General features: G+C 38.6%; 1 protein-coding gene across 3 annotated transcripts in view; it reads left to right on the top strand.

The window, feature by feature from the left end:
* Positions 1-13469, top strand: part of LOC122815837 (death-associated protein kinase 1-like) — a 913045-nt gene that overhangs the window by 829545 nt on the left and 70031 nt on the right. For all 3 annotated transcript variants that reach the window (XM_044088647.1, XM_044088646.1, XM_044088648.1), the window contains one exon: positions 8204-8317. In XM_044088647.1, the coding sequence (XP_043944582.1) occupies positions 8204-8317 (114 nt within the window). The remainder of the gene's footprint in view (positions 1-8203; positions 8318-13469) is intronic.

The following is a 13469-nucleotide window of genomic DNA, read 5'->3' as shown; positions in this document are numbered from 1 at the left end:
AGGGAGGAGTCTGATTAAATAATACCATTTCACCAGTAATTAATCTGAGAGGAGGTCTTTGTATGTGAAGAACGTCTTCATTTGATTCTCTAATGGGGTGCATAGTGGTTTTTGAGTATAAGTTAATGGAAAGTAGTAAGTATTTGTCTTGAATAATTAGTTTGAAAAGAAAATTGGAAAGAAGGAAGCTGGCATGTGTGGGTACAAGGAACCAGTTTGCTTTTTCTAAGAGGAAGCAGTGCTGAATGTTGAGTCCTGCATGCATTTTAAAGTAGCACACATTGTTAACAGTTAATTGAATTAGAGTTGAGTTAGTGGAAGAACTTAAAAACTGCCAGGAAGGGCATATTTTTAGTTTGAAAATAAAACATTGCTGACAATAGCCATTCTAGCATGAGGTGATAGTGGGTCTATATCACTTGAGTGAATACACTAATGATCGAATCGCTATTTATTTAGCTCAGTTAATCGAAACCTCAATTCAGCGAACAGTCATTTAAGCGAAATTTTGGTAAGGGAAAGAATCCAGTGGGCCAGGTTGCAACTGTAAAAACACTACACAATTTAAAAGTTAGCAAAGTGGAGGTGGAGGGCTTCGCACCCCCACCCCCCAACTAAATATACCAACTCTGAGATCACACTACAGTGGGGAAAAGGGCAAATTCCCAATGATGGCCAACTACTTCCTTTCCCTGAGAAATAATTTGCAAACAATCATTCCCTGAACTGAGGTTTCGCTTACGTCAGTTCGATAAATAGCAATTCGATCATTATTGTATTTGATCTAGTGATATAGACCCAGTGATAACAGGTGTGTTATTCTGAGCAGTGTTTGAGTTGTAAAAATACTTTGTTGCTTTTATTATGGGGTTGAAAAGAAGGGATTATATTAAGAGATAGGATGAGGTACTTCTGGTGTGAGAAATGTGATAGCATATTTTCTAGTGGGTATGTTACATTAATTTAGCATGGTTGTTGAAGCTTTTGTTTTTTTACAGAAGCATACAGGCACTTTTTTTGCAATGATAATGAGATATTTTGGGGTTTATCAGTTCCATATGGAAGCGGATTTGGCTTCTAGTTTTGCTTCTAGGAAGGTGTTAGATTTGTCTGCAGTGAGGATGAATAAGGGGAGATCAACAGTGAGAACATTAAGACAGATAGACAAGAGAATGAGGCCAGTAGCTGTTCCTTGGGGAACAGCAGCTATGACTGAACTTGTATTAGTGAGGTCTGTGCATATGATAATTTGGATTGTTCTTGTGGTGTAGGTAGCTTGTGAACCATTTTAATACACCTGGGCCAAAGGTTATTGCTTTAAGATTTTGATGAGACCATTGTGGTTTACGGTATCAATGGCCATAGTAAATGTCTATGAAAAGGCTGCCTGTAAAAAGCCATTCACTCATGTTATTGTAGATGATATCAGCCAGCCATAATGATCTGTCTTATGCAGCTTGTTTTGAGGAGTCTGATGGCAAATATTTGCAAGACAAATGTAGATTTTTAACATGATTAACCTGAATAGAGATGATTAGCTCTGGCCTGTGTTCAGAAATGTGACAGAGTAGGTAGCAGAGTGAATTCCAGAGACTTGTAGTAGGTTAAAGATGCCTGTGTATAACAAAATAGCAAATGTTTAATTAAACAAGGAAGTCTGTAACTATAAACTTTAGTAAAACATCATAATTTTGCACCTTGACTTATGCCTTCTGGTGTAAACAAAACATTGCATTAAACACATACAGTTTAAATGGAAACAACAGTCAAGTACAGCCAATCAAAAGCATTCTTCCACCCTGTTCAGTTATAATTCAAAACACCACCACTTAAACTAGAAGTAGTAATAAAAAAATGCCAGCAACATTCATTATTTGGTATCTTGTGAACCATTTTAATACACCTGGGCCAAAGGTTATTGCTTTAAAATTTTGATGAGACCATTGTGGTTTTAAAACTACAATCCACTCTGCTACAGGCCCCATGAAGACTCAGTGTCTCTCCAGTAAGTGTTTTACAACTGTAAATGCCTATTTATGTTGAATTGTATTAGACATTTTACAACTGTATATGTTTATGTTGAATTGTGTTAGACATCTAATATGATTTATGCTTTATTATTGGACGTTACTATGGCATGCTAGCATTTGTATGCACCAAGTTGTTTTTAGTATAATAGTATGTATGGTCTATTTGCATAGCTGCACCTTGTTCACTAATGTTATTCATGTAATTGTGTTGTGTGTAGACAGCTCATACTAGTGTCTAATTATTTCTATATAATTGTGCTGTTACTGGTGGATAGAATCACATTAGAGAACCACGACAGATTGCTGCTCGCTATATTTTTATCTGTGACTGCATAACTGTCTGGGTTTTTTTTTTCTAATGTTCTTCCAATTGGCTCAGTATCTGCATATACTAAGTAGTTGGTGCATGGCATTGTCCTGCATGCGGTAGCTATTTGCTCAGTGTGTTTTTTATAATCTTTATAATATATATTTACCATCTCAAAAGTGCTTACTCCTCTCTGTACTCTTCTTTTCTAGACCTAACACCACTCAAGTATTCAACCGTGGTACCACCTTTAACATTCTTGTAAGAAAAGCGCAGTCCGGGTCTGAACTGTCTGCAAACAGCTACAGTTAACTTTGAGTATGTGTCTACCTGTTTGAGCCAATATTCATTTTCCCCTGGAGAGCACTCTGCTTTGGCTTGTAAGCAGCCCCACCCCCACCCTCACCACACACACACACACACACACACACACACACACACACACATCTTCCACTTTCTCTTATTCCCTTCTGTTAGCAAATAGTATCCATAACTGATCAATACTGTGTGTTTGTTACTTTAAACTATGACCACAGTAGCCTACTGATACAAGGTTATCCTGTTTTTCCACCTGAGAAATTAAGAAATGACTTACAGTTTCAGAGCAGTCCTTGGTCAATTGTGATTGTTTCTTAACACATACTTGTCTTTGCTTTGTGATTGTTTCCAGCCCCCTCATACGAGCAACTAATAGGGTCTCTACCCGCTTCACTCCCCACCCTGCCCCCTATTTCCTCCCGCCCCGTTGGTCCCACCTTTATTGCACTCAAACCCCTCCCATCTTTCCAATAGCCAACCACAGCACTAACCCAACACTACCTCCTCCATCTTCCCACTACTATCACACCTCCTCAACTAACATGTACAAGCATACCTTTCCTATGCTCACTGCATGCACTCTCCTTGCATATCTTACATCCTACCAAAGCTCCATCATTCCCTCCACACAAGCACCACCACTGTACTACTACTCACACCACCACTCATGTCTCACCCACACTCAGCTCCCTCCCACCAGCTCACGAACCATCCCTATGCACCCCCACATATTCTACCAACTATATTACTCAAACATAAAGCATCCCTACAGCTTAACATAGTAACCCTCCCACCATACCTATTACCCACAGAGCACAATCATAAAGTTTCCCTTATAAACAAACACATTCAAAAACTGAGAAAACTAATAATCTCATGCATATCAAAACTAGCCCTAAGTGGAGACATCCACCCCAACCCTGGCCCTACCATCTCCAACCCCAATCCTCATAATCAGACTAGAAACCACAACTTCTCCCATATTACAGCCAATAGAAAGCCAAGTGACTTCCTTCTACTAAGCCTAAATATTAGAAGTATATCCAACAAAGTCCATGAACTCCATGCTACCATAGACTTGTACTCCCCAGATATAGTCATCCTGACAGAAACCTGGCTAAAACTTCACATTACCAGTGAGCAAATACTCCCTACAGGTTACGGCATACTAAGAGTAGATCGGCTAAACAAAAAAGGAGGTGGTGTAGCTGTAATATTTAAACAGCATCTAAACATACAGATCTTAAAATCATCAGTTCCACAAATAGGCAATGAAGAAATAATATATACCAACCTCAAAATTAACCAAAACAAAACCATTAACATAATTGGATGCTACTTCACAACTGGCCAAAACATCCCTCCACTAGAAAACCTCCTCAGCTGGTCTACCCACCATCTCCCCCCAAGAAACTATCATCTTAGGTGATTTCAATATTGACTAGCAATCCTGTTCTGGCAACAATCCAACCCATCATGTACACCTTCATGGCTTCACCCAACTAGTCCAGTCACCAACCAGGATAAATAAAAACTCCAGTAAGCACACTACCCTGGATTGGATACTAGTCAGTAAGAGCCCCCAGTCATATATAACAGGCTGCTTATCAGATAGTCTCAGTGATCACTCCCCAACATTCCTACTCAAAAAATACCTATACCAAGCTAAACCTGTCATCTACCATCAAATACGTAAAAAACTAAACTTTAACCCACTCACATTCATCTCATCCCTCAAAGAATGTAACTGGCATCCTCTAAAGTACCTCAGTCTAGACGACGCAGTTGAATTTTTTAATACTACCTTCCTGAACATCCTTAATTACCATGCCCCCATAAGATTTTCCAGAACCAAAGCACAACCCTCCCCATAGCTACAGAAAACCACTAAGTCAGAAGTGAAAAACAGGGATAAAGCCTGGGAGCACTGGCGCAAAACCAAACCCCCCCCCCCAGCTAGACAGAAATTCCTAGAACTATGCAATAGAGTCAAAAAGCTAATAAAACAGGACAAATTCCAATACTACCAGTCTGCCCTAGACTCCTCACAACACAGCCCCAAACAATTCTGGTCCTCCATAAACTCCATCCTCCACCCAGGTAAAGTCAGTAACCCCTCCTCCTAACATCCCTCACTCCTCAGAAAATATTGCTACCTCATTCAACACACACTTCACCCAAACCATACTATCACTAGCTAAACAACACAACCCCCCTTCTGTCCAACCCACACCTTCAACTAGTAATCTCCCCACTGCCTTCTCTTTTTCTCCTGTACCTACTTCCAACATAAAAAAAACTCTTAACTAAACTTAAACCCACCAAATTAGCAGCAGACAACCTCCCAAGTGAATACCTACAAATCGCAGCTGATGCTCTGGCCTACCCAGTTTCCATCTTGATTAACCGATCTATGTCAGAAAGTTACATTCCCACACTGTGGAAAGTATCACATATAATTCCGCTCCACAAAGGCGGACCCTCCGCAGAACTAACCAATTACCGCCCCATAGCTATTCTCTCTCCACTCTCCAAAATACTAGAGAGATGCATACACTCTCAGGTCTCAGACTACCTCCTTACTAACAACCTCCTTTCCAGTACTCAGCATGGTTTCCGACCAAACCATAGCACCACCACTGCCTTACTCTCCTTTACTAACACTATCCTTCAGCATAAAAACAATGGCTATCTCTCCTCTGCTACTTTCCTAGACCTATCTAAAGCATTTGACACGGTCCCACACAAACAACTTATCTCTGTCCTCAATAACCTATCCTTCTCACAATCAGTCACCAACTGGTTTCAGAGTTACCTGTCTGACCGCCAACAATCCGTTGTATGGCAGAATGACATATCTCCCCAACTATCCTCTCCATACGGGTTCCCCAAGGATCCATCCTTGGACTCCTACTCTTCTCTGTTTACACCAATAATCTAGCGTCTGCCACCAAACATGGCACACTCGTACAATACGCAGATGACTCGACCATCATCTGCTCAGTCCAGTCCCTACCAAAACTGCAAAAATCACACAGGAAGCCTTTTCCTCTGTTGAAACATGGTTATCCAATGCCCAATTAATACTCAACCCAAATAAAACTAAACTACTCATCTTCCAACCCACCAAACATACTCAAAACAACTCTCACTTTAACATCACAGCAAAAGACAACACCACTATATACCCAACTGAACACACCAAATTGCTAGGAGTGGAAATAGACAATAAACTAAAATTTGACATTCACATATCCATGACCATAAAAAAAGTCCACAAAAAACTAGGAGCGTTATACAGAAATAAGCAATTTCTCACCAAAGCAGAAAAGATTTCAGTAGCAAATTCCCACCTTATCTCCACCCTACTTTATGCCTCTCCAATATATACCAACCTAAGGCAATGTGATCTAAACAAGCTAGAGACCTGCTACAACAAAATCGCCAAATTTGCCACAGGGGCATCCTACCGTAGTCACCACTGTCTCTCACTTGCTGAACTGGGCTGGCTTGAACTCCCTCACTTCCTTCAGTGGTATCAACTCTCACTCGCCCACAAACTAGTAAACCATCCACTAAATGTCCCATCTCTCCAGAATCTACTCCAACCCTATCGCACCACCAGACCACTAAGATCCAGCAACAAAAATCACTTGCAGATCACTAAAGCCAATAACTGTGCTGGTGAAGCACTATTCTCTTGCGCCATAGCCAAATTATGGAACTCACTCCCACCCACAATTACCTCTGTACCATTATGCACCCACTTCAAAACTTTACTAAAAGCGCATCTAAAAACATGCTGGCTATGCCCTTGCAACTCCCACTGTAATATCATCTACCCCATCCGCCCACTAGCTTTCTTTCTACTCCACTAACTACCTTGATTATAGCAAGCTCAGATGCTCATAAGCCTAGTACTTATTATACAGCAGGAACTTCTCATTGTAACATTTGTTAATGTCTGTTATGTACTTCACAGATAAAGATTCTAGTTGTCTCCTGATGTACTATGTTCTTCATCTGTAAATATGTTGTAAGTAATTGCTATGTTAAATTGTTAATCGCTATGTAATCCAATGTAACTACTGTCTGTTTATTTTACTGTGGAGCTTTTCTCCCCGGGCCTCCGCTGAAAATTGACCTACGTCAAGTTGGACACTCCCGGTCAACAAATTTAAATAAATAAATAAAATAATAAATAAATAAATATAAAAAAACACTTCAGTACTAAAACTAATTGTCTTTCGGCTTTTCCCGGTTAGGGGTTGCCACAGCGGAACTCTGGTCTGCTAATGATTGGCAGTGGAGTTTTACGGTGCTGAGTTGCCAGCCCGACGCCCATCCTTCAAAGAAGGCACACCCATTCACGCACACACCTACCTGCATGTCTTTAAACGTCACTGGACCGAGGGGAGGACATGTATCAAATTTTAAACTAAGCACAGTTTCTTCATAAAATAGATATGATTTAATAGAATTAAGTCTTCCTTTCTGAATATTTTACATGTTAAAGTATAGTATAGAATAGTATAGTATAATATACTGTAGTCTGGTAAAGTATAGTAGCTATTAAAACAGAAACATCCCCATCATGCTTTGATTAATGTACTTGGTTACCGGATTTTAACCTGTCGTTTTCTAATGGATAGATGAATTTTGCTGGTAAATTTTGATATAAATATTTTTACTTTTTCTTGTTTAAGTGGAGCCATTTTAAATTATAATTGCATGGCATGGGAACATTTTTGTAACTGGTTGTATTCGATTGTTCTGTCTGTTTAAACTGTATGTGCTTGATGAAATGTTTTTTAATCTAGACGTTATGAGCCAAGGCACTTAGTAGTGATGTTTCATTAACGTTTATGTATATGGACTTGTCATTTATTAAAGGTAAAAGCTACCTATCTAAAAACCTTTGCATGGACCAGTGCACACACTTGTCTGATGAATCAGGGCCTAGTGGGAAGCTTCCTCAGGTGCAAGGTGTTGGGGAATGAAATCAGTGATACTGCTTTATGAAGTTGTGAGGATATTGTGGCTTCATAAATGCATGCTGATACTGTATTTCTGGTCCTATTTGAAGCTCTCAGTCTCTCTCAGTGTCTGCTGATTTAACTGCTTGTTCTGTTTGTAACAAGCAGCTTGCTACAGTTTCAGAGCAGAAGTTTTTTTTTTTTTAACTTTGAGTTGAGGGGAGTGCCAGTTCAGGGAAGTGCAGAAGGTACCAGATAACCTAGCTATGGTTTTGAGATGAGTAAAAAAAATCGATGCTGACTAGAACAATGTGCATCCTTGTAGAATGTTATTGGAGGCAGCAGACTGTAAGAACAACATTGCAGTGTGTTTGCTATGCTTCAATAAGCTGCATCTAGCACTGTGTAAGGAGAGGAAAAAAAAACAAGGACAATTCTGCTATGGGACAGGAAAATAAAAGGCTTGTGATCTGAACAATCTCATGTTGCATTGCTTGGCTCATATTTTTATATATAGATGGATTTGTTGTATTAGTTTGTACAAAATGCCTCTCTTTTTTGTCTCATTGCAGAGAAAGTTTATGTTCTGGAGTGAGTTTTTCTCTGATGTCAGCAAGAACATGTCTAAAAATATAACGGAAGAAACACTAAAGATAGCTGTGGAGTACCTTCATAATGTCTCAGAGGCAAGTGGACTTTCTTTTGGTAGTTTGTTCTTTCTCAGAGTATCAGAGTAGGGGAGTTTGTTCCTCTATTATATTAAGAAGTTCACTCAAAATGTTCTGTGTCCTCATGTCATCAGTTAAGAGCAGAATCATGAACTTGTGTGCATATTCTTCCCAAAGTAATTTATGACGTATTCATTTATTCAGTTTTTTAACCATGTTGTTTACTGAAGTCATAAATATGACTTTGTAGGCATTTTGCAGTAAGTTACTGTTGAAGTACTATCATCATCTTAGCTTGTTTGTGTTCTCATTCCCACTCTGTCTCTCAAATGCATGTGCTTCCTGCTGGCAGACCGCATAACTTAATGTGCTAGGATAACAGACAACGCCATTCATAAATAACAGTAAGCTAATTTCTGCCACTTTCGTAGTTTGGATCTTAAACCTTTTGTTCATCTTGGACAATATTTAATGTCTAGAGAAATAACACAAACTAACTTAAGAACAGAAAAGCCGATGGAAAGCAACCGAGGTAAAAAAAAAAAACGTTTTAATGAAATGCTTATCATTTGATGAATACACAAACTTCTTCAGATGCCATATAATTAGAAACAGGTCATTTAAAAACTGTGCTCATCAGTCACGTGACGTACAACCAGTAGACATTCTCCCATTCTATAAACCAAAAAATGAATCCTTATAGGAACATTTCTATACTATGTTATACTTTTAAAATACTAATAAGAAATGTAAATTCACTAAGAAATAAATCAAATAAAAAACAAATCACATCACAAAAACTGCAACATTACTAGTATTAAGTAAACAAAAATTACCTGTTTAGGCTTTTCAATTTAAGTAGACAAGTAATGGTACATTTCATTTATGCCTGGAAAATTAAAAGCATTTAATAGAAGCTGCCAATACAGTTCTAGCTTCTCTAATATTAATGAGACTGGCCCACTCCTTCCATCCATTTGTATTTGATCTATTGCTCTGAAAGAAAAGGAATGGCCACTTGTCTTCTGAGAGTGTTTTGCTAAAGCATTTTCAACCTTATGCTTTTCTATTGCGTTTAAGTGCTCATATACTCTTTAATGGAGTCTGCGCTCCGTCTTACATATGTAAAAAGCTGTGCAGTTGTGGCACTTATCCAGGTAGACCACAGATCTTGAATTACATGTGAATTTTAGTTTGGATTTAAAACTTGTGCCTTTTACTTCAGACTTGCTCCCTATATCCATGTACTTACAAAATTTGCACATCCCACATCTCCTCATACCTGGTTGTTTAGTTAAACACATATTTCTACTTTCTAATAAGTTTTTAAGGTTACAACCTCTTCTGTACACTATTTTTGGACTCAAGCCTAACTTATCAGTAAGATAGGTGTCATTATTTATTAGTTCCCAGTTCTTATATATAATATGTGACACTATTGTACTGTCTATATTAAAAGTTATTAAACTGATATTATTTGTTTTTGTTGAGAGTAAGATAACTGGGAGTGAACTAAAGATGTAGAAGGACATGTACTATTGTCTATCTCTTCTTGGAATACAGTCCTTCGCAAAATAGGTGTAATTACCCCATTTAGTCTTTTATATTGAACTTCATCTATTAGAGCCTCAACCAGGTCTGTGGGGTAACCACGGCTTACAAACATGTTGCCTAGGAACCCGCACTCCGCTAGAAAATCTGTATCTAGTGAAACTATCCTGGCTGCTCTAACCAGTTGTCCTTTAACAACTGAACGTTTTTGAGAAAAAGGATGACGACTGGAAAAATGCAAAAGGGAGTTCAAATAAGTATTTTTCCTATATATTTTAGACACATATCTCTTATTGTTGAAATCTTTACTAAATTTGATATCTAAATAATTTATTTCTTCCTCATTAAATCTGAATGAAAATTCAGTAGAAATATTAAGGTGGTTTACTAGGTCTAATGCCTGTTCTGAGTCCCCCTTAAATAATATAACTATATCGTCAAGGTAGCATGTGTAGAAAATTAGCTTCTCCATACTATAGAGGTTCTTAAATATGTTCTCCATTTCCCAATATGCCATCACAAAATTTGCTAGGCTTGCCCCGCATGGAGAGCACATAGCAACACTGATTTTCTGGAGATAGTACTCTCTATCAAAAATAAAATAGTTGTTAGTGAGTATTATTCCAAGTAATTCCTCTACCAAAAAAACTTCAGAATAATTTGCCTCTCTTAGTTTTTAACATCAAACTCACCCATTCTACCCCTTCCTGATGTGGTATAGAAGTGTAGAGGTCTTTAACATCAATTGTTAGAAAAGGTAGTTTTTGTTTTACTTAATACTAGTAATGTTGCAGTTTTTGTGATGTGATTTGTTTTTTATTTGATTTATTTCTTAGTGATTTTATATTTCTTATTAGTATTTTAAAAGTATACCATAGTATATAAATGTTCCTCTAAGGATTCATTTTTTTGGTTTGTAGAATGGGAGAAGGCCTATTGGTTGTTATATGTCACATGACTGTTTAGCACAGTTTTAAATGACCTGTTTCTAATTATTTGGTATCTGAAGAAGGTTGTGTATTCATCAAACGAAAAGTGATTCATTAAAATATTTAATGTCTAACAATTTAACTCCTTTTCTGGGTTCCTGCAACTAGAGCTACAACAGTCCTGACTGTATTTCATGAGTGAGGAACACAGCATCAGGCAGTGTCTTGTATGCCAGTATTTCAGCGTAGCTACCCAAAGTTAAAGAGCAGCAAGTTAAAAGTATACTTGACTTCCACAAGATTGTTGGGGTTGAGAGTGCCCAGCCCCAGGAGAAGTAGGAGGGGCCCTGCTTATGATCTCAGGCCAGCATCACAAAATCAATAGTGGACAAAGGAGCAGAAGACTAGATATAGGTCACATCCTCCTTAAGGTATGTCCATCTACAGCAGCTTCATGGGCCTAACTTGCTGACTGATGCTCCTGGACCATTCAGGGGTTGAGATCATGCCTGTCATTCATCATAGGATCATAGGAGGTTACCAGGCTAATGGCCCTGGGGCCCTTACAAGCGTAGCCAAGAGTTTATCCCCAAAAAAGAGACCTCAGTCAGCACATGTTTCCCCTGTTAGTGAGGACAAAGGTGGAACCCCTGGGACAAATTTGTGGTTTCCCATCCATTCATCAAGGTTGCACTTGAAGAAGGGTCAGTGAGGTACTCTATATATGAACAACCAAAATAAAAAATCCAGGAGAATCCAAATACAACGACCAGAATGAAAGATCCAACACTGTTTTATTAGTCTCTCTAGCGCCTCGGCTCACGCCTTCTAAATGTGGAATGCAATTGGAAAGTTTTTTTATGAATTAATGATTTCTTTGATTAATTGTTTGATTGTTTAATTGATTGTTTTAAGATGATATAAATATTCATGAAATGTTCTTTGTAGTCATTCTCCTTGAAGGCGTGAGCCGAGGCGCTAGAGAGACTAATAAAACAGTGTTGGATCTTTCATTCTGGTCATTGTATTCAGTGAGGTAGTCTGTTTGACATGTATGGGAAGTCTATTCCAGACATGTGGGAGCCTCTGGGAGACAAACCTGTCCCTCCAGCTGGTTTTGTTGATGTCGCATATTAGATTTAGGCCTTTCGAGCAGGTAGTGTGAGAGGAGTTAGACTTACGGATATGGAGCATCTCTAGTAGGGCAGGGTCTGATATTGTCTTGTAGGCGAGACAAAGATCACCTCTGAGGAATCTGTACGATAAGAAAAAACAAATTCCACAAGCTAGGCAAGGAACGCTCCACCCACAAACCAGTCAATGAAAAGAAAAAAAGATGAGCGAACTTCCACGACTGATGCAGCAACTCCACACACTAATGTCACATAAAAGCAAAAACAACAGAGACCAAGAAAAAGTTGAGCGCTTTCACAGTCTATAATACAACTGCTTCTTCAGGCCTAATAAAAACAGCTCTCCTACTGTATATATACACCAGTCAAATACCAATTAACTAATAAATGCACACCTAAAAGCACAATGCAGCCTGCTTAATACTGCTTTTGTGAGGGTAAGGACAATGAGATACATAAATAAACTTTCTCATAAAAACTAAAAGAAATACCACTGAAGCAGGCTTAAATGCTGTGTCAAAAAAAGACAAAAATGAATAAATCCAATAAGAAACAGACACAGTCACGACCGGTTTACCATCACAATGCCGACGTGCACTTGCACGGCTATGAAGTATTCGAACAACAGATGTTCGAATACTTCATATTTCGGCAGGTGATGTGAGCGAACGTTACCATTGCGAATGGACTGTGCATTCGCAATTCTAACGTTCGCTCATGTGAGGGGATCGCGGTACAGTGCGGTTAGGGAAATACATCCCTTTCCTCACTGTAGTGCGATCTCGGAGTTGGAATATTAAGGTAGGGGTGTGTGGGCAACCCCACAGGGGTGCAGGGGGGCTTGCCCCCCTGCATAACTGTGAGTTTAGGCTAGGTAGATAGGTAGTTACGGGACGGGTGGGAGTGCTGTGTATTGCCATAAATGTCGCGAGCGACATTTTCGACAATACACAGCTGTTTTCGACTTTAGGTTAATTCGGAAATGTTCATTTCCGATGTATAAATTCGAAAATGCAGACACATTTTTTTCTGATTTTCGAATTTATGTTAGTAAACCGTCACGACCGCAGTATCCAGTACTAAAAGATTTTACTACAAGTGCACAGAACACAAGCGCTTTCACTACAATAGCTTCATCAGGTGTTTCACTTGTAGTAAAATCTTTTAGTACTGGATACTGCGGTCGTGACTGTGTCTGTTTCTTATTAAACTTTCTCATAAATTCATCATATATAAAAAGATATCAAGTATAAAACATCATATAAAAACAAGTCATATGTAAACATAGCAGCAATATCTCCAAATAAATACTCCTAATATTATATAAAGCTCTAAGGTTAAGTGCTTAAGCTGTCGTGCCTTCAACAGTTGTTTTATAGAAACCCGATCATTCAACCCAAGAAACCTGTCTCCACCCAACTGTATAATCCACTCTTGTTCTTTCAACTCTGTCTTATTCTTAAAGTCCCCACCTCTAATACTAGCAACTAAGAGCTCAAGATCTAAAAACTTAAAACTATGACTCTGACCACTGTCCAAGACATGCTTGGCTAAGGC

The sequence above is a fragment of the Protopterus annectens genome, chromosome 11.part0, assembly GCF_019279795.1.
Source record: "Protopterus annectens isolate FY-2018-M chromosome 11.part0, PAN1.0, whole genome shotgun sequence".
NCBI lineage: Eukaryota > Metazoa > Chordata > Ceratodontiformes > Protopteridae > Protopterus > Protopterus annectens.
The sequence above is the reverse complement of the archived record's forward strand: the minus strand, read 5'-3'. Positions and strand labels throughout refer to the sequence as shown.